A 22,410-nucleotide genomic window follows, 5' to 3' on the forward strand; every position below is an offset into this window, starting at 1 on the left:
ATAGGAGAACTTTAATTATGAAGTAAAAAGGGGGGTGCCCACATTCATTAAGGAGCACTGAGGCTTTGAAAATGTCCCATTTTGGCATTATTTATAATGCTCATTACAAGAACACATTCCAAGCTATATTTGTGAAATAAACCAGACTCGTGATGAAAACGCCTCAAACTACAAACAGTAGTTGTGCCGTACACATATAAACTCTTTGAATTTAATTTTGACAGATAGCTGAATCCTTAGAACACTGTTAGAACCAAAATGCTCGCAATGACTACCCTAACCCTAACCCATGCACAAGCATGCAGGAATGATGTTATAAACTATGCTCAGTCAGGGATGCACAAATAAGAGGAATCGCCTCAAGTTTGATTAAGAAAGCATTTTTGGGACAACTTGATTTAATGAAGTAAGTGGAGAGTGTAAAGAAAGAGAGTTTATTTTTTGTAGGTATGTACATTTCCTTTTCCATGTTGCCAGGTCTCAATCTTTGTGAGAAAGAAAGCTGGTGAAATTACAGACTAAGTGGCATTTAAGAGAAGGGGTGTTAAATTATGTAAATAAATTATGGTCATGAATAGAAGACTAGAGTAACTTGCTTCATTTATTGTGGTGAGTGTACCAGTATCTATTGATGCACATTGACTAAATATTATTTTTTGTTTCATAGAAGATGACCTGGAAGCTGCACTTGCAAAATGTGAAGAGGTTCTTTCCTCATTTCAAATTACATCTTCCAAAAATTGGGAAACACAGTTGTCTAATTTGAGCTGTATTTGGAACAACATCAGGAAGCAGCTAATATAGGCAGTCATTAGCTGTGAGGGCCGCCCCTCTCCAGACATTTGCAGCATTTGTTTGGAAGGCAAAGTCTGTATACAATGTATATAGTGCCCAAAATAGTTTATGTGTCATTCATGTGATGAAAAGGCTCACAAGTCTTTGCCTTTTCATGACACTGATGTGTAAATGGGAACTTTTATGCTATTCTCCCAACTGTTGGAGTTGATGGAAAAGGTTATCACCAAATAATAGGTAATCTCACAATATATCCGTTTTTTTTTTAAAAAATTATTAGTATTATTTTCACTTCATATGATTAATTATACATTTTTTTTAAACCACCCTATTCAAATTGAACTTAGCATAAGCAAGTAAAGGTGGATGGAGACACATCCAACACGTATTAATTAGCATTAAAGTCATAAGGGGTTTCTTACAGAAATTTATGATGATGATGATCATGGTTATGTTATATCACAATGCCAAACAACATTTTTCGTGTACCTTTGCTCTCTTTTCCTCTGATAAGTCCTTCCCAGTCCCTAACATACCATATCAATAATCATTGTTCAAGTTGTAGAGGCTGGATTCATACAACAAGTTCCATCTTTTGGTTTCTTGATAATAGTTAATGAAAAAGGTAATAGTGTCTCTTTGCTTAAACTGTCCTGGAATTTTTACTTATTTCCTGTATATAATTATTAAGCGAATTAATAAAAGTAATATGGCTTGCTCTTTAACTCAAATTGCTTTTTGATCTGTCCTTTATGGTAATCAATTAGATTGTAGTGCATCATAATATGAGATTCATTTTATTAAAATTATAGTTTCACCGTAATTTATTACCTACAGTTATGGGAACTCCTAGTTGAAGCCATTTTTACTGCACTTTATATTACGGCACAATGGGAAGCATTATTCATGAAGTGAATAATTTCTTTTTCAGGACAATACACTTCGAACAAAGTCATAATAAATCCACTGTTCCAATTGCAATAGTATCATTCTATCCTGGTCTCTGATTGATGTTGTACAAGCAGGGTTTTGGTGTGAGAGTCCCAGTGACAACAGTTATGTGTTTGACCAACAATGATCCAGGTTACAGAATTCAATCCAAAAAAGAATGCCAGGGACATCAGAAAGCTCATTTATTTATGCAGTTAACCCTGCAGATCGTCTCTCTGAGGCCCCGGATACTTTTTGGTTCCACAAAGCCGTTTTAGGTAATCTGTGTCTAGAAAGGAATTTTCTCCGAAAGAGGAATGCGCCTGAAACTCCCTGTATGAAGACAAGCTCTGTTCATATAACAATATGTGAATAAAACAGCTTTGTAATCATAAGGTTTAGGATTTTGCAATGGCTTTTCCGGGAGAGAAAACTGTTCGGGACCTTCGAGAAACGGGCCCGTGACCCGAGCCACTACATGCTAGGAAGCCAAGTTTTTGTAAAGATCTACCCGGCGAACTTTCATTTCTTTTGATCGTCTAGCCGTGATTACACCAAAGGGAAGCTGGCGTTTTCCCTGTAAGCGGTCAATTGGGTTATCCTCGGTGTAAAAACCTGACCAGGTTTTCTTTGTTTCATGAGGTATTGTTTTGCTGTACGCTAGACACCCTTGCCATAATGGCGGCGGCCGAGTGAAGACTAAAACTAGTGCATGGGAACGAGGCCACCCGGGCATGGATTTGTGCACTTGTTAGCGCTTGTCAAAAAGTTTCTGGCACAATTTATTAATCGATCCAAAAAGCTTTATTTCTCAAAGAATCGACTACTAATATAGCTAAGGCTCAAGTTAATATGTACAATGCCATGCCACTGCTGTGTTCCTTCATGGACTACCAGGGGATATCGCGACGTGAACGGTTAATAAATATCCTACTTCAAAGAAAAACTCGCGAGAAACTCGTTTCCCAAAGAAAAACTCGCGAGAAAGCAATGGCTTCATGCAATCCGTCGAGAGGAAGGAAAAAGCTTCAAAGTCTTGGACTCAACAATGGTCTGCTCGCACCATTTTAAAATGGAAGACTTGAGGAAAATTATTGCGGGCAAAATATGCCTTCAAACCAATGCTGTACCTTCGGTATTTCAGTGGTGTACTTCGCTGCGCAAAAAAAGCCTCCACCTCAAGGATTCACTAGTAAAACAACTAACCATCAATCATTCAGGGCTTTATTCATGGTGTGCACACTCGGAAAGCAGCGTAAATGATAAATCGAATGAATAGCTAGAGAGTCAGATTACAACTGTAGAATCTAATGAAAAGAATGTCGAAAATTAGAAAAAGACAAAAGATGTCGAAACTCAGACCGATTTGGTCGAGTCGAAGGATGCATGCATTCAGAGTGATCAGAGTGTTGTCGCGCTTGTGAAACAGTATGAAATGAGAATAGAAGAGCTCTAAAGAGAAATAGAAAGCATTTCAAAGAAGAATGAATGTTTAAAAAGTAGACTTTTTCTATTGAAAGATTTCGCGCCGACAGTTCTGCTGTGTCCTGCTACACTTCGTTTCCTAACAACGCTATTTTAATGGAAATCTATTATTATCTAGACCCCAGAGCGTGTTATATGATTGTTTTATTCCGCTCTGGTAAACAGAGGCATCTTCTGAACTGAGTAGTTCCACATACTAGATTCAGAGAATTTGACGGGAACATGTCGTTTAGCGGCGGAGTGTGAACTTGTGTTGTTTGCCGAGCGCAGTTGTTTTCGTTTAGAATAAAGATTATTGGGATCAGGATCAATGATGTTTTTAACCTTTCCGCTCTTGATGTATCAAAGTATAAGAAATTAGGTCAATTTAAGTGTAAGTAATCACAATTGACAATTTTCTCAAGCAATCAAAACACCTCGAAGTACGCATCTTGTGCTCGAAACTAGCCTTGTCACAAGCTTGCTTTTGTCTTTAAAGCTTTCGCTGGGTCACCTCTGCCCTTCAACCATAGTCTCAAGTCCTCAGTCTTGAATTGTGAGAGATTTCTATCTCCTAAGGAAACTCCAGGAATGTCATTTTCGGTTAAAAAGCTCGAGGAATTGTGAGAGCTTGTATAGTCGCGTCGCCATGTGTTGCCCGGGTGGCCTCGCTTTCGTGAAATTATTCATAACCAGTCTCAAACCTCCATCGGATTTTCCGCCATTATGGCAAAGGTGTATTAATTATTATATTTTGTTGTCTTTGTTTTACGTCATTCGTGAGCTTCACAGCTTTTTACACCGTGGATGAGCCGGTCAATTGACACTGTGAACTGACGGAAAGTTTCTAAAGCTCCTTGGAGAGCCCTTGATAGGTCGATGATAAACAACCGTTTTTGATTTCTCCATTAGAATTCGGTAGGGAGAAGAGGTCTGCATATTGCTTTTTTTTAGCCTAATATTGCCTACGATTCTCAATGAGCATTTCGCAACGGTGGGACAAAAATTAGCTAATCAATTACCTCCAACTCCAAAATGTTTTACTGATTTCTTGGGGAAACGTAAATCACCCGTCTCATCCTTATTTTTTCAACCTATTACTCCGGCTGAAATTGGACTGGAAATATTATCTATTCCCAACAATGAGTCACACGGCCTCTACTCCTGCCCTACTCGGATATTAAAGTGTGCAAGTAACGTTTTACGTCAGGTCGAAGCAGAAATCTTTAATTTTTTTAAAGCACTTGGAACATATCCAGCCAAAATTAAGATGTGAGAAATCACCCATATCTAAGGAAGATAATGAAACAGTGAACCAAACAATTACAGGCCAATGTCTGTACTGCCTAATTTTAATATAATTTTTGAGAAATTGATGTACAAAAGAATGAAAGTTTTCATAAGTGAAGAAGACATACTCTTTTATCGGTCTCAATACGGATTCTGCGATGAGCATTCAACCCAACATGCAGTTATTGACCTTAAGTCTTACCATTCAGAGCAATATGGACAAACTTCTATTTTCGTGTGGCCTTTGTATAGTGAAAGAAAGGTTTAGATACAGTAAATCATGTCATCTTACTTGACAACCTTAACTATTATGGTTTAAATTTCGTGGAATATTAAACAACTGGTTTTCAACTTATTTGCAAGACCGGACACAAACAACACTACAGTGGAACCTCGATTTAACGAACCTCTATATAACGAAGTCCTCGGTGGAACAAAGGATACTTCTCAGCCCGCCTAAAGTTATAGTAAAATGTAAGAGAAAGAACCTCTAATATAACGAACCTCGATATAACGCGGAAATTCTCGTTATAACGAACGCAATCCAGAAGCCTGCACGTAGAGAAATACTCGGTCTAACGAACAAATGCCAATATGTGACAAAAGACGCATGCAAAACCCACCGAGAACAATCAAAATCCCAAATTCTGCAACAATGCAGGAACTTCATAATTAACAGCTCATTATGATATCAATGCCGACACTGTCTAACTTTATCGGAACATCTACAGATCATTGCCTTGTCCTCATCGTTTCTTATTAGTTCTGTTAACTTCTTTCTTTTTGACCACTTCGTGTAGTGAAAGGTGTAAGTGGTAGGAATCCTGTTCCAGTCCATTGCCTTTGTTTCTCATTTACCAATGACTTCCACCGAAATTTGTCCACTGTGATTTAAAAACAATTCTCAAACTCATTAATTATTCATGCAGTCAAAAGCCAATAAATAACCTCCATTTGGGTCACGCGGATGAATCTTGATACCCAATGAAACACCAGATGAAACACCACCAGGTTTTCATCTGAGATAAAACATGTTTTTCATCTGAGATCAAACATTTGCATTTTTGGCTAGTCAAACTCCGAATATCCTTTGCTATTTACCTCCAAGGAACTCGAGAAAAAGTGGCGTGCCGGTTTGCATCCGTGACAAGCGAAGAAATCACTCAAATAACAACGAAGCAGTCCCTGAAAACACAGAGAAAGCGACTAAATTTGGATTGGCTGTGTTTAAAGGTAATGGTAACCGGGAGTTTATCGATAAAAACCAATGAAGAAGGTGTTGTTTACAAATGCAAATTAATCTTGCACAACCTCACTTGTTTACTTGAAAATCAAAGTTGAATGGTATTTTTTACAGAATGGTTTCAAATACAGAAAGAGTTTGCAACACCATTTGAAGAAATGTCGCCACCAGGACCCAACGGTACCTGTAGTTTGGTTGAGGGAGTGGCGACCAAGCTGTTGATTTTTTCAAAGATGGAGGCCGATGCCATGTAGATGGTAGGGAGTAGTCTACAGTAGTGGAATTCTCAATTTGGGTTGTCTTAAGATATTACGGAGTTGGGGATGAATGAATGGAGCCAATAATGGGTTCATTTCACAGAATGTTAATTTGGGTTTTCTTTAGACGGAATGTGGAAAACCTTATCAATTTGGATTGTCTCAAGGCTACATATCATGGACTTCGAGATGTTTGAATACAGACTAAAGTAGCCAAAAATAGGATGATTTCACAGAATTTTGAAACCTTTTAAATGTGGGTTTTCTTTAGATGGAATGAATTCGCAGAATGTGGGAAACCTTATCAAATAAGGTTGTCTTAAGATATCACGGAGCAATGGAGACCAAAGAAGCCCAAAATAGGATGATTTCGCGGAATAATTTGGATTTATTAAAAACTAGATCATTGGATAATGCAATTCAAGACTCTTTATTGGCTTAGCCATTATGGTTTATCAGCCAATATACCATAATCTAAAAATATGGCGAGCGTACGTGTCAGCTTAAATTTAAAAAGGGATCTAAAAATTTAATAAAATTTAATAACTTAATTTAACGTTTTTAATAAAACAATTATTCCACTCGCTCTTGTTGGATATGAGATGATTATAGCCAACTCGGCGCTACGCGCCGCGTTGGCTACCTATCACCTCATATCCAACGCGCGCTCGTGGAATAATTGTTAAATATCAACAAAGTTGAAATGGTAAGTTGGCTACCGTAACGATTACAAAAGCTGACGCTTCGAGCGTTAGCCCTTTGCTCCGACGAAGGGCAAACGCTCGAAACGTCAGCTTTTGTAATCGTTACGGCGGCCAATTTACCATTTCAACTTTGTTGATATATCCAATTTATTTCGTTACCCCCACCGACGCAGCCCCAAACAGTTTCTTTCGAAACTATCAGCCTTATTCATTTGATTTCGCAGAATGTTGCAGTTCTTGTTAATTGGCTTGCCTTTCGAGATGTTTTCCCAGAATTATAGAAAACACTCAGCTGCCGCTCGTGTTTTCTACATTGTCCTTGTGTTCTCATATGCCCTTCGTGTTGTACCAGTGTATCAAAAGGCTGAGGCTTCTTTATTTGATAAATGTAAGGCCAAAGTTTTATATCGAAAGTTGGCCATTACGATCACACCAGAGTAATGAATATATAATATATTTCTCGGTGCCGGGTTAGCTTAATTCACGATAAGCGTGAAATGTGATGGACTTTTTTTCGATTCTTCATTAAGGTTCTCCGATTTTATTTTCATTTCTGCCTTCGGGTAATCTCAACTCAACAAAACATGACCAATTTAAACATTTCCATACCTACACATTTATCCGTCGATCACCTTTTTAAACGTGGGTTAAGGTCGATCGGCTTTCGAACAACCAGTTAGGAAGGTGGCCTTTGTTTGTACGTGATATTTATGCACGTAATGCCTTGTCTAGTTTTATCCAGAGACTTTTTGTCTTATAAAATAGAAAACATTAAAATAAATATATATATATATATATATATATTTCCAAACTTAGTAAATGTCCTCCTTCTAAACTAAAGCTCAAATCTTGAACTACCGAAAATATAGAAAATAAGTACTACTGCAAAAATATAAAAAGAGTGGACAAAAAAATAAATGAATCAACAAAAAAGCCATAAAACCGAGGTCTACTTGGGTTTGTATGCTAGTTGGAACTCGTATTCCAAGGATGTAAACAATTACATAATACTCCACAATCTTGAAACGTTTACAAAATCAAGTTTTATTGTTGGTCTTTACGGCTAACATTATTTTGAATTTTCATATTGGAGTAAAACCACTTTGTCGCCTGCAATATATTTTTGACATTTGAACAAGTTACCAATAGGCAAGAAAAAGTTCATTCCTTTCTGAAGGAATCTATTTTCCTCGCGATCTCCCAAAATTATGGGCGCAGGCATGCGTTTGTTTTTAACGTACGTTACTAGGATACAGACGAATCCTCTCTCAATCTTGTGGCCATGAAGTACGCAACGGTTTACGTCTACAATCCCGACGGAGAGAATCTGGTCATTCAGGACAAGCCACTACAGCTCTCTGCTTCTCCACTGCTGGTACACTCCCGCTGCGGTGTATTTTTTCCCAGTCGAATGATTTTTCTGGGAAGTTAGCCCCACAACCCTCCACCTTGCAACTCTTACTGGCTGAAGGGTTGGGTTGCATGCAACTTTTGCAAAGCTGTAAAAGATTGAACCAAAATAAAACTAAAGTGCTGTAAATCTCAAACAGCAGGATCAAAAAATCAATCAACCAAAATTTAAAAAAAAAAAAAACAATAGTTATGTCCAATCAATTATTCCAAATCGACATTAACTGTTGGTAGGTCTGTTTCCTATTTGTATTACTATAAAGGTTCATAATGATAAGATGACCTAAGTTCAATCATTTAATGTGAATGAGGAAAATCAAACCATCAACAGAACTTATTTGTTAAATGATCAGATGTCAAAGTAATACTAAAACATACTGCAAGGCTAACACAACATCGTATATCAAAGACTGACAATATTTTGGATGGCCAGAACAGCCTCCTTACGTTTCAAGGTTGGCTGATTAGATATCATATGAGATCTAAAGTTAATGGAAGTAGGATCTTTGATCACGGCTTTGCAGTTTAGTTACTTTTTGTACATTTTTCAATGACAATAGAATGAAGGCTTCTTGCGTTAACGAGGTAAAGTACTTAGAAACATTTTTAATCTTTTACTGATTATAATTTTTTTTTTCAAGAGACAACCATAGTGTAATCAGAGTGTCCTGACTTTTAGACAAACAGATTGCACATAGCACTGCTGAGCAGTTAGTGAATAACATGCTGACTATAAAAGAAAAACATTTCTTCATAAAAACTTACACATGCACACACACAAAAAAAACTGTTTCACCATTTATGTACTTACAGCAAGTAACAGGCAATTGTGTTGTATTAAAAAGCGTGTAAGTCAAGCTCAAATATGGGAAATATGAATATTGTAATTTTTTTAATAGGATTTTTGGATGATTCTACCAAATGTCTAGTAAAAACAGTGACAGAAATAATTAAATGTCAGCTTCTTTTTTTGTCAGGTTACCATTAGTCGGTTAAACAATGGTTCAATTATTATCAACACTCTTACTAAACAAATGAAAATAGCTTTCCTATGGCAAGATTTTTCTAATGTATACCAGGTAAATTGGGTGGCTAGTTTAGGACTGGTATTTGGGTTGGCATTTACTAGGGTTAAGCTGTTAATAAGGATGTAACCCATTACATTTACCATTATACTGGGCTTGTTTGACTCAGCTTACCTAGTTTTTGTGAATCCCAGTGAGATAATCAAGAACAAGCACAGTTTGGCCACAATTAACAATAAATATATAATTATTGCATGAGGTTGACCAAAATTTCATCATTTTTCTTTGGTGAGCAGAAATTTTACCGACGCGAAGGGCTGAGGCAAAACTTGAATTGTGAGAAGCATCCGTAACACTCAGTAGGATCTTATTTTCAAGAGTGAAACACATTTAGATGGTCCTTAATGCATTAGCAGGCCATTGTTTGTAGGCAGTTATTTGAGGGTAATGTGGTGGAATCTTGGCCAATGAAAAGGAAGACAAACTGCATCAAATGATAATATATATTAATGAAGTGGGTTAAATTTCCCTGAAACCAGAGTTAGGTTTTAATTAAGTCAATGGTAATAATTAAAAAAAATCAACATTTAAGAAAGTACACCAAGATCAATGATCAAAATAATACCTTCCTTCCTTTCTTTATAGGTAATGCACCTACTAGCCCCTGGCTTAGAGTTTCAGGACTGGAATCTTAAAGGTGGTATAAAATAAATACCATGGGTTAGGCCTTGTAAACTACAGTATTATTTGTGTATAAAAAATTATGCAAAAGAGTTTACAAGAGCTCACAGTCTTAATGATAGAGCATTCAGTCATATAAAAACAAAAAATAAATCAGGTAAAACTTTTGGAATGTGCAGTTCAGACTGTATATCATCTCCTAGAAACAAATAACTAAACATGGTTTGCTGGGAGGAATATATAGGATTTTTGGTAAGGGAGTTCAAGATACTTCCAGTAAATTCTTAAAATTGAGGTATTCAGAAATGAGATTTCCGGCATTCTGAGGTCAAGTGTCAGCGTGTTATAATGTCACCCTTGATCTGCACCAAGGCTCTGTTATTAAATTAGAAATGATTGAATGAGTCAACCAATATTGCTCTGTGAAACAAGTAAAGCAACTGATAACCAATATGCATTGAACTTTATGAAATAATGATGAGGTGACAATGATAATGATGACGAGGAGGAGGAGGAAGATGAGGAGAATGCAAAGGGGAAAAGGAGAAGTTAAAGGAGAATTTTCAACATTATAACTTAATTGCATCACCGCAGGCAGATAATGTGAGACTAACTCAGTTCATATTTCATGCTCCGAAAGCATTGTATATTGTGGCTGTGATTGTGATCTTAGTGACTAACTGGATACTTTAAATTATAATAATAAATACTTTGATAAATGCCCAGCACCCTGATTTTATCTGTGATTGATGAATGTGAATTAAAATGATCTTTCAGCAATTAATACTTTCGAGAGGGTCATATTCCCTGCTACCTGTGCAGTTTAACATGAAAGCAACTGCAGAAGGAAACCAATGAAATGTAACAGAAATACAATACATGGTATGTGTAAGTGGTAAATTACAGCTTGTCAGTCAGTAAAAATGCAGACTGTGTGCTGGGTACAAAATGCAGCCTAGCTACAAAATGCAGAATGCATGCCATGTACAAAATGCAGACTGGATAGAAAATGCAGAATGAGAATAAAAACTGTTTTTTCATCAAATCTGTGATAGCATGTCTCTTTATAACTTATTCAGTGTCATGCTATCACCTTTCCAAAAAATTTGAGCCATTTCTTCAAAATTATATTTTGTTTTAACAAAGCATCAAGGTCATGTTAGTTCTCAATAGAATCTGAAGGAACCTTTCATAGTCTTCTCACATTGCACTCATGCAAGGTCATTAGAAAATCCAAATAATACTTTGATGTTCAAGAAACAATGATGGTCAATGGTCAGTGTTCATTTTCCAACCAAATGCATCTTAGAACTTGTGACCAGGCTATTCAGCTATGGGGTCAGGAAATTAGGATAGGAAATTAAAAAGGGAATAAAACTTAAAGCCAAACCGTTCCTTCAAGAAGATATATTTCTGATTACTACATTATTGTCAGCCAATTTTTTTTTATATTTAAGAACAATTTTCATCTTTCAGACTGAACGTGTTCTTATGCATGTGGTACTTTATAGACCAAATTTCAGGCTGAGTGTCCTTAATCCATTTGTTCTTTTATGTGGGTTATTACTATAACAAAAAAAAAGACCAGTCAGTCAGGACAATGGAGCTTTGCTTTTTTCAGATAGAATTTGCCCATTGTTATTCATTCAATTATATTTAAGACACAATGTATGTGTAGGAAACTTTTAAAGTATTCAATTTGCTACAAGATTCGTATTCACTTGTTCTTATAATTAGTTAATGTTTCTATCATATTTTATAGACCTGTTGTTAGCTTATATTAAACTCTTAAACATGAAGGGTGAAGATAATGAAAGCTTTTCAAAAAATTATTAAAGAAAGAATATGGCCTATAATCATTCCCAATTTGGAAGAAGACCACAGAAAACATTTATAAGTTGTGAAATGACATGCTTCAGAAGGCAATCACTTTTTACAAGGAAACAGATGAAGATGACCACAGAAAAGTGATTGCGTGACATTAGGTACTTACCGTAACAATTATTCCACAAGTGCATGTTGGCTTTAATCATCTCATATCCAACAAGTGCCAGTGGAATAATTTTTTTTTTAAAAACATTAAATTCAATATTAAATTTTAATAAATTTTTAGCTCCCTTTCAATTTTGAGTTGATGCATATGCTTACCATATTTGTAGATTATGGTATATTGGCTCATATACCATAATGGCAAAGCCAATTAAAAGTCTTGAATTGCATTATCCAATTGTCCAGTTTTTAATAAAAAATGTTACACGTATTTCAAGTAAGAATAGACTTCAATCTCAGTCTACGTTATGTACCCATAGTCTGCTATCTGCATTTTACAAATCTAGTCTACATTCTTTACCCAGTTTGCACTCCGCAGTTTGATGTACTGACCGCAAGCTTACTATAAGCTAAAATGGTTATTGTAATAAGCTAAAATGAAATTGGAAAGAGAATTCTTTAGGAATAGCTGCGAAGAAAGGACATGGAAAAATGTTAACCAAATGAATTTACCGGTAATTTATCTGTTTGGTAATGACTTGGAAGTTTGGCTGAATACCCGTCCACATCATTTACATATGTCGGGAGGCTTTGAAGAATGAGGCATAACACAATAGAAGCTATTCTTATTCAATGACACGGAAATGATGTGGCCGGGTATTCTGAAGTTTAGCCCCCGCCATTTCGTACCCCGCTGAAAGAGAAAGGAATAGCTGTCTGTATCAGTTTGGGCATTTCAAAACTTCACACCGAAATCGGCAAAGTTATTCGCAACTTTTTTAAATACTCTAAGCATAGGATATAGCGTCTATTCTTACCTCTTTGTTATTCACTTGATACGAGGGACCACTCGAACAGAACAACTCGAAAAACAACCCGAGCTGGAAAACCAAAGGATACGAGTTTATGAACGTCCATGATCCAAATGGCCAGCAGCCTGTTGGAACATTGAATTAATCATTATAGATAATTTAAGGCGTTTTGACAATTAACTGTATGCGTTAATTTTTGGGGAATATCGTGTTGTCAATGAAGTGTTTAGCGATCAACACGATCTCATCCCCGAATGAAGGATTATCATAACTTCTCAAATGTGACAAAATGAAGTATAATCATTCAACATCGAGATGACCGTGAGTCCAACGGTAGACTGGAGATACTAAGGTAGCGGAAGTCACAAAGTAAAAAATGGCGGCGAAGAAGGCGTCTAAGAACAAAGATGATCTCGATGCTCTGCTACAAGAAGCAACAAGTTTGCTTGGAGAAAAAGAAATATCACGGAAGAGGAAAAAAGGCCGGAGTGATTTGGAATTTTATAGGGACTCCACCACTGGTTTTAGGAAATACAAGCACAAGTATCGGCCTCGCGAAAAAAAGGGGACGAATACGTCGCTCTGCAGTGCAACAGAAGAAGGTAAATTTACAATATTTTTATCTTTTGCAACACGATATCCCGCTAAAATTAGCGAATAAAGTTAATTGTCAAAACGCCTTAAATTTACTAGAATGATTAATCCAATGTTCCAAACAAGCTGCTGGCCATGTTGCCTTAACAAAGCTCATGCAAGTTTTATTTGACTCAAACCTTATAGATTGCGATCCGAGTTTAGATTTGGGAGATGATGATGTACAACCTACATGTCATGAGATGTCACCATCATCAATTGTCAAGCGTAAGTTTTGTTTGGGACAGAATGTACTTTTATCCAAACACCTGCAATACAACTGTTTTTCACAACATCCCACTTTAAGGTAGATCAACCACTTTAATGAGATCAATCATTTCTCATGCAAAGGTAAAGATAAATTGCTAATAATGACTGGAAAAATTGGGGTCCCTGTGCTGATTAGTGAGCTGTAGCCTTTTATTCCCCTATAGATCTCAATATCAAGGCAAATCTACTATATTTTCAATGTGTACATGCACGAGCATGCGCGAATGATGCTATCAACTATCCGCAGTAAGGGTTGCACAAAATGTGAGGAATCACCTTAAGCTTATTTAATAAGGCATTCTTGGAACAACGTGATTTAATGAAGTAAGTGGGGAGTGTAAAGAAAGAGAGTTTATTTTTTATAGGGTTGTACATTTCATTTTCCTTGTTGCCAGGTCTCAATCTTTGTTAGAAAGAAAGTTGGTGAAATCACAGACTAACTGGAATTTAAAAGAAGGGGTGCTAAATTATTTATAAAAAATCATGGTCATGAATAGAAGAGTTGGAATGTACCAGTATCTATTGATGCACATTGTGACTAAATATTATTTTTGTTTCATAGAAGATGACCTCGAAGCTGCACTTGCAAAGTGTGAAGAGGTTCTTTCCACATTTCAAATTGCATCTTCCAAAAATTGGGAAACACGGATGTCTAATATGACCTCTAGTTGGGACAACATCAGGAAGCAGCTAATAGAGGCAGTACTTAGCTGTGAGGGCCTCCCCTCCAGAAATTTGCAGCATTTGTTTGGAAGGCAAAGTCTGTATACGATGTATGGAGTGCCCAAAACAGTTTATGTGCCATTCATGCAGTGAAAAGGTTCACAAGTCTTTGCCTTTTCATGACAGAGATACATATGTAAATGGGTACTTTCATGCTATTCCCTCAACTGTTGGAGTTGATGGAAAAGGTTATCACCAAATAATAGGTAATCTCACAATATACAGTGTCCATTTTTTTAAATTATTATTTTCACTTCATATGTTTAATTATACATTTTTTTTAAACCACCATATTCAAATTGAACTTAGCATAAACAAGTAAAGGTGGAAGGAGACTCATCCAACACGTATTAATTAGCTTTAAAGTCACAAGTGGTTTCTTAGAGAAATTTATGATGATGATGATTATGTTATATCACAATGCAAAACAACATTTTTAATGTAGCTCTACTTCTCTCTTTTCCTTAGATAAGTCTTTTCTAGTCCCTAATATACCAGATCAATGTTGAAGTTGTAAAGAGGCTGGAGTCATACAACAAGTTCCATCTTCTGGTTTCTTAATAATAGTTAATGAAAAAGGTAATAGTGTCTCTTTACTTAAACTGTCCTGGATTTTTACTTATTTCCTGTATCTAATTATTAAGTGAATTAATAGAAGTAATATGGCTTGCTCTTTATCTCAAATTACTTTTTGATATGTCCTTTTATGGTAATCAATTAGATTGTAATGCATCATAAGAAGGGATTCATTTTATTAAATTTTAATTAGCTTCACCTTAATTTATTGCCTATAGTTATGGGAATTCCTAGTTGAAGCCATTTTACTGCACTTTAATGTTATCATTATTCATGAAGTGAATAATTTCTTTTTCAGGACGATACGATTTGAACAAAGTCACAATCCAGTGTTCCATTTGCAACAGTATCATTCTCTCCTGGTCTCTGATTGATTTTGTACAAGCAGGGTTTTGGTGTGGGAGTCCCACTGACACCAGTTATGTGTTTGACCAACAATTATTCAGGTTATAGGATTCAATCCAAAAAAGAATGCCTGGGACATCAGAAAGCTCCTTTATTCATGCACTTGAGGATGTATCAGTTATGAAAGGAAGGGTATGCTTTTCTTTAGTTGAATTAATTTTATTTAATTTTCCACTTATGTCTCGGCATAATTTTTTGTCCAGTAGTCTATTGAATGGTCAAAATTGTATTCTGACACATTCTTGCTTAACACCTATCTTTGAATTGTAATATTTTAGAGACAATGTAGCAAATGTATGGGGTTACATGACTTGCTTTTGGCTCTGACATAATAATCTGATTGTCTATAGATTTGTCACATATTTTTAAGTTTGTTGCTAGAACATTTCAATATAATTTTTAGGTTTTATACCTTGTTTGTTTGTTTTTTTTTTTGAGATTTTTGTGTACATAATGTGGTGGAAATCTTACTTTTGTGCTGTCTGCTGTACTTTATGTAGTATTTACTATTACTGACCTAACTAAATTGATATTTCTATTTTATTTTTTCAGGCACCAACCATCAATCACAGCACATTTAGTAGATCTTTTAAAGGGTGGAAATTCTGTCAGTTTGAATTGGGTCATCTGCAAGGTCACAACTGGATTATTTGCCCTACATGTTCCATCTTTCAGCACTCCTGCCATGTTGATGGAAATATGAAACTGTATCGTTACAGTTCATCGGGAGGGTAGGTTTTATTCTAGAGGAAAGGTCTACACAGAATAATGTCAAAAACACCCAACATCTTATCAATGCTCATAAAACTTGTACAATAGAATGAAGGGTGCAAATTTTGTAAATTTTACTCTTATTAGTGCCCTGAATACAAGTGGCTGTTGGTTATTGCATTACTTATATTTTAATTTGGTGTGTTTTGTTGAGTTTATTTATATTAAAGACATATAAAGTTGAGGTTTAATCATTAGGTTAGCCACAGTAGTAACTGTTATCATCCATTGTCTTTAATAATATGCAGTTATATCATGAAAAAGCTGATACATTTTAGCCAGTTATAATTGTTTTCTTCTACAGACAAAGGAGGCAATCATATTATGAAGATCTTTTTATTGCCAAAGAGGGGGATGTTGATGGTCACATGAACAAAGTATATGCAAAGCAGTCCAAATCTAAGGTGTTTATAGATGCAGTTTTATTCTGATCATTTTATACTAAGTTTATAGCCTCTTAGCAAGCTTTGACAAGTTTGTATATTGGTAGGATTGCATGGAATTTTGACTTTTCTGTTACAATATTAATAGTTATTGAATGCTGCAACTAGGAACAAGACAATATGTGGGGGGAATCACATTGGTGGGCTGCTTCTAATAAGGGTAGAAAGACAGCCAAACTAGATGAGACAGGACTTGAGATCGCAGGCTGCCGGCATGGTTTGCCACAGTGGGCAGTGAACATGGTGTAAAACATTTTATAGATTTTTTCCTATCCAGGGGTACAGTATGAACAATGGAGGTCCATCGGCATTCAACTTAAGGCAATTAGAAAACAATGAGGACTGACAAATTAGAATCAATCAAATTCACAGAGTTGTAACTAGACCTTAATTAGTCAGTTACTTCATTTTAGTTAATTGAAGTTATAGACATTCAACTGAAAGGTAAGTTATTCATATCTTTTAGATCGCGAGGAGCTCATTACTGAGCATGCTATTGCTTGGAATCAAAGAAAAATCAATGGCATAGCACAGAGTCTGTCAAGACAATACACATGGGTCAGTATTTATGCAATGTTACTATTGCTAAATATCTATTAAACAGAAAAAATTATGTTACCATTTGTACTCACGCTTTATCTTATTTAGACTCGTCCAAACAGCGTGCACACCTCCGCAAAAAGATTTCTTCAAACAAAAATAAGCTGTCTTCCCTAATAGATAAGCACAATCAAGAGAAAGAAGGCAATGAAGCTTTGCAAGCTATTGTCTCTGAAGTTATCAAGGGGAATTTCCCATGGGGAAACACAACAGGTAAACTTTGTGAATTTTAGTACTCGATTGAACTTGTCTCTTTTGTTGAGTATTTCAGCTTGTAGCTGTCATTTTTGTTCTATGTATATTTTCATTCTATCATTGATAAAGTATTTTCTTGTACATTGTACAACTTACTAATTTTATATAAGATAAGACACACTTGTGATAGGGGGTAGCTTAGTAGCTACGGTCATTGTGTTGGTGTCTTAAGAAAGACACTATGCTCCAGCACTGCCCCTCTCAAGCAAATTGTCCCAGCAAACTGTTCTCAACTTCTAATAGATCAAGCCTCTTCCGAGGTGTTGCGTTTTTTCCTACTTCTGTCTAACCTGAGCGTGCAGGACATTAAAATCAAGAACAACAACAACAACAGCAACAACAACAAGCCGCTTATTTTCTTTGCTTTTAAAACGTTGTTTTGCAAATAGTAAATGCTAATCTAGGCGGGCCATTGATTGCTTATGCATAAAACTAGATCAGTTAAATAACATCAACAACAATTAAGATTTAGTTACATGTTATAATAGTTTCTGCATATTAAGATTGCTAAATCGAAATGAGGGGAGAATAATGAGAGAAGACACTGATTTTAATTACTTAAAGTTTCCTGTTCTTGAATAATCTCGTGTTTAATAAGAAAGGAATTTTCTTTGTCCAGCATTCTTGGTTTTTCATTTTTAATTTCAGCTTTGAAAGACTTTTTGGTTAGCTCTCTTAGATTGCGTGGTATGTCATTCCAAAAACTGGCACCAATTATTGAGAATGCATTGTTTTTGTAATTCAAGTCAGTTTTCATTCGTCCATATAGGTCCACCAATGAGAATCAAGAAAGTCATCGTCGAAAAACATGAAATGATTACAAGATGGAATGAATAAATTACCCTCGTAAAAAAAGAGATGGCGAACTTTGTAGCGTTCTACATGGATGTTACTATTCCTCGGCTTGAAAGGATTGTTGTGGAGTTACAGGATAAGTTAGCACGTGAGCATGTCATAACCATTAGTCTTTCCTGTTCTTAACATTAGCAGTTTGCTTAATTGAAAATAATCTTGATAAAGCGTTCTTGTTCTTTTTCGCTGTCAAGATCCTGAAAGCAGTTCAGACGTACCACGTGACAACAACGACGCACCTTTGCAACCCGAGATGGAAGAAACTGTAATTACCTTTATCTTTGTGTTTACTTATTTGCTTATTTATTTATTTATCTACGTACATACTTATTTCTTTCTTTATTTCTTTAGTTTTCACACTATCCTTTGCTTCACAACTGCAGTACATTTCTTACTCTTTTGCAATGCATTGTGCACTCTTTTACAATAATATGCTTCCACTTTGCTTTACACTACTCTGCGTCCATGGCATACCATGCAAACATTCAGACACTATGTAAAAGTAACGTATCATCAATATTTCTCACTGCGACACCCTTTTTTCTTTTCGTGTGTCTAGGAGATGAAGTACAGAAGTAGTTCAATGAGTACTGTGGTTCTTCAAGGAAAGTTGAGTTGTACCAAAAAGGGAATTGCCTTTTGCAAGAGTCAGATTTGTTCTGCAGTTACCAAGTTCAAAGCTGCACTAAGTGGTAGTGACTACGAAGAATGTCTGCCTTTGGAAGAGGGTGTAAAAAATGATGATGATGTTGACGTTGACGACGGCACGTACGACAGCACTGGTGATTTTTCTGAAGATGAAATCACCTTTAATTACAAAAACGTACCAGATGCGGGAATTAACGTTGTGGTACTTGGTGAAGGAATTCCCCACTGCGATACATTTTCATGGAAATTTCCTGTCGAAATTAGCCAGTCAACGCTCGACGGCAGAAACGGCAGTTCGGCTTGTAGTGTAATAGCTTTGATCTTTGCTCATGGAGTGTGGCATGAGCGGCTCGATCTCCAACCTACGCGTGAACTATCTCCTCTGTGGGTTATGTTACTCTGTGCATCAATCAGGGTGGGAAACCGCCTTTATGACCGCTGGCGACACAACCTACCTCAGCGTTTTCTTTCAGCCTCAGAGGCAGCCACTGTCGCAGAACAATGTGTGAGTGTGTCCGTGCATTCGCCCTTGGCTAGACGAGTTTGTGATGACCATGCTCCTACAACTCTAGTGTACCAGTTATCAGCACTGTGTGATGGCTTCCACGGAAATGCAGCTCTACTTATAGCCAACGAAAAGACCGTTCTCTTCTTACCACTAGCTGGTCAGTCTATTGCCTTGGTGGACAGTCATCGTCATGGTGACCTTGGTGCCCAAATATTACTTGGTTATCAAAGTCGTTTAGAGCGATTGGTAGCTCGATTTAAATGATGATACTTACTGCAATCTGTCGTTTATTTATTTTTAGGCCAGGAGAAGTCAGACTTAATCATATCTCCATTTACAAGCCTAGTACGCTGTATGGAACTTGTATTGAATTTTTATTTATCTCAGCGTGTTTGAAAGTCGCATTATAAACATTTTAAGTATTGTAATATAATTATTAATAATAAACAATGCAGAGAGGGTTGCGGCAACAATTATTAGCATTTTGTATCAAATACTGAGGAAAGGTTTCTCCCCAACTTTTGTTTTGAGGGCGATCTATTCCGTGAGTTGATAATCGGTCTTGAATATTTAAAATAAAGTATATGTTGTATTTATTAACCATAATTCTATTTTTTTTTTTTTTTAGTTTTGTCTCGGAATGCTTTTATTGATTCCCATTCTCTTTAGTGTTTCTAACTGTAACGGTGACAAGGTGCAGCGAGGAGGAAAACAAGCAAAATTTACAATATTTTGTTCAGTGCAACTGCCTCCCGGCTGACTACAATTTCCAAGTAGACTGTAAATTTCACGTTCACTTTAATATCAGCATTATTAAAATCGTCTATTCCACTTCAAAAACGTTCCTTTTATTTTGTTATAACAAGATGGACAAGCCCTTTGGGGTTAACAAGAACAGTGAGAGCCATTTGAAGTGTTGGACGCACTTTACAACAGGTTTCAACCGTTATTGAACTAGTGTTTCAAAACCTAATATTGTCTCCGACGAACGTTTCTCGTGGTTATCCCTTGTAATATACCATCGAAATGTTGCAGTTTTTATTTTCTTTGGAACCCTATGGATCGTTTCTCTAAGGCCCCGGATACTTTTTGGTTCCGCTAAGCCGTTTTTAGGCAATCTGGGGAATACGCCTCAAAACTCCTTGTATCAAGACAAGCTCTGGTCATGTTAACAATATGTGAATAAAACAGCTTTGTAATAATAAGTTTAGGATTTTGCCACGGCTTTTCCGAGCGAGAAAACTGTTCGGGGCCTTCGAGAAAGGGGCCCGTGACCCGAGGCACTACATGCTGGAAAGCCTAGTTTTTGTAAAAATCTACCCCGTGAACTCTCATTTCTTTTCATCGTGTAGCCGTTAAGATACCAAAGGGAAGTTGGCTTTTTCCTCTGTAAGCGGTCAATTCACAACGTGAACTGACAAAATTTCTAAAGACTCTTGCAGCTCCGTTGATAGTTCGATGATAAACAACCGTTTTCGATTTCTCTGTTAGAATTCGGTTGGGAGAAGAGGTCTGCATATTGCAATTTTTTAGCCTAATATTGCCTAATATACTCAGTGAGCATTTCGCAACGGTTGGACAAAAATTAGCTCATCAGTTACCTCCAACTCCAAAATGTTTAACTGATTACTTAGGGAAATGTAAATCACGCGTCTCATACGAATTTTCTCAACCTATCACTCCGCTTGAAATTGGACTGGAAATATTAGCTATTCCCAACAATAAGTGACATAGCCTCTACTCCTGCCCTACTCGGATATTAAAGTGTGCAAGTGACGTTCTACGTCATGTCGTAGCAGAAATCTTTAATTTGTATATATCACTTGGAACATATACAGCCAAAATTAGATGTGAAAAATCGCCCATATTTAAGGAAGATATGAAACTGAACCAAATAATTACAGGCCCGTATCTTCGCTGCCTAATTTTAACAGAATCTTGGAAAATTTTCATAAATGAAGAAGACATTTTTTTATCGCTCTCAACGCGAATTCCGCAAAGAGTATTCATCTTAAAATCACTTGATACTTACAGCAACAATATATTAGACTCACTTCTATAGGTAAGCAAAATTTTAATGGCTTAGCCATTACTGGTTACAAAGTTATAGTCACAGTCATAGCAAGTGATCCATTTTTAAACCATTTCGCTACTTCTTACCATCGTAGTTCTGTTTTGTGTCATTGAAATCTAATAATATCTACAGCTTGCAAATTTTTCCTTCTTCATATTCTAGTGTGCCAAATTTCATGCCTACGCCGTGCAGTGTTTAAGAGTTACAGTTGTTTAAACGAGTGGACCCCTGTTTACGTTCCCCATCTTAGATTTTTTTAATTAAAAAATTCATAAAAAATTCAGCTCTTATCATTTTTTCATTAAACGTACGCCAAAGTAATTAGCATAAGTAATTTACGAATATGGTAAAAAAAGAAATGAAGTTTTAGAACTTTTTCCGCACGTCGTAACTGTTGAACATTAATGAAATCACTTCATACTTACAACAATTATTTTAGATCAACCCTTAATATATACGTGGACCAAATTTGGTGGTCTAATTATGAACGGTTGCAAAGTTACGGGCGTTTAAGTGAGTGTAGATTTTTAGGCCTTGGGATTGGTACCAACTGACAAAGTCCAGTTGTGTCCTTATAACTCACTCTTGAAATTTTCACTAAGTCCAGCTTATAGGAAATTTTTAAAAAATCGTTATTCGTAAGAGTTGAGAGCTAAAATTTTCAGAGGATTTGCAGGGTGATGATCATTACGTGCAGCAATTCTCTCATGATTTGAACAAGCATTTTTGATTTTAGAGCTGTTTTAGCTCTACCACTCCCCTCGTGGTTCATATGCCCTCTTTTTCTGAACCTTCTGGCTTCCAGCGCCTGCCCACGTAAGGGTTAGGAAACTTGAAATATACCAAATTGTTGCTCTATTAAAGAGCTTTCTAATGGTATATAATAAGTTGTTGCTTACTAAAATGCCACGTCAAAAATGTGCAATAACCTCGTTGTCAATTTCCCCTTCTCTCCTGGAAGTCTTTCTCCTTTTTTGAGCTTTTTACGCACATCGTAACTCTCTGCAAATGTTATGAAATAACTTGATACTTACAGCAACAATATATTAGAC

At 36.3% G+C, this 22,410-nt stretch overlaps 1 protein-coding gene, 1 long non-coding RNA gene and 1 pseudogene across 3 annotated transcripts; 2 read left to right on the top strand and 1 right to left on the bottom strand.

The window, feature by feature from the left end:
• Nucleotides 1-7,707: 7,707 nt before the first annotated feature.
• Nucleotides 7,708-12,747, bottom strand: LOC111319213 (uncharacterized). The gene is made up of 3 exons (XR_015988525.1): nucleotides 12,607-12,747; nucleotides 9,744-9,808; nucleotides 7,708-8,182 (listed from the first exon to the last, which is right to left on the bottom strand). It is a non-coding gene; the product is annotated as an uncharacterized LOC111319213 (long non-coding RNA).
• A 229-nt stretch (nucleotides 12,748-12,976) lies between these two features.
• Nucleotides 12,977-16,881, top strand: LOC148729310 (uncharacterized; annotated as a pseudogene). The gene is made up of 8 exons (XR_015988524.1): nucleotides 12,977-13,202; nucleotides 13,381-13,461; nucleotides 14,066-14,432; nucleotides 14,695-14,805; nucleotides 15,101-15,339; nucleotides 15,760-15,938; nucleotides 16,283-16,382; nucleotides 16,530-16,881. The product of XR_015988524.1 is annotated as an uncharacterized LOC148729310 (transcript).
• A 112-nt stretch (nucleotides 16,882-16,993) lies between these two features.
• Nucleotides 16,994-20,124, top strand: LOC148729311 (uncharacterized). Its single transcript, XM_088724554.1, has 4 exons — nucleotides 16,994-17,234; nucleotides 18,046-18,219; nucleotides 18,323-18,393; nucleotides 18,688-20,124. The coding sequence occupies exons 2-4, from the start codon at nucleotides 18,135-18,137 to the stop codon at nucleotides 19,546-19,548; spliced, it is 1,017 nt and encodes a 338-aa protein (XP_088580680.1). The 5' UTR covers nucleotides 16,994-17,234; nucleotides 18,046-18,134; the 3' UTR covers nucleotides 19,549-20,124.
• Nucleotides 20,125-22,410: the final 2,286 nt, after the last annotated feature.

This window comes from Stylophora pistillata, chromosome 6 (assembly GCF_964205215.1).
Source record: "Stylophora pistillata chromosome 6, jaStyPist1.2, whole genome shotgun sequence".
In the NCBI taxonomy this organism is placed as follows: Eukaryota; Metazoa; Cnidaria; class Anthozoa; order Scleractinia; family Pocilloporidae; genus Stylophora; species Stylophora pistillata.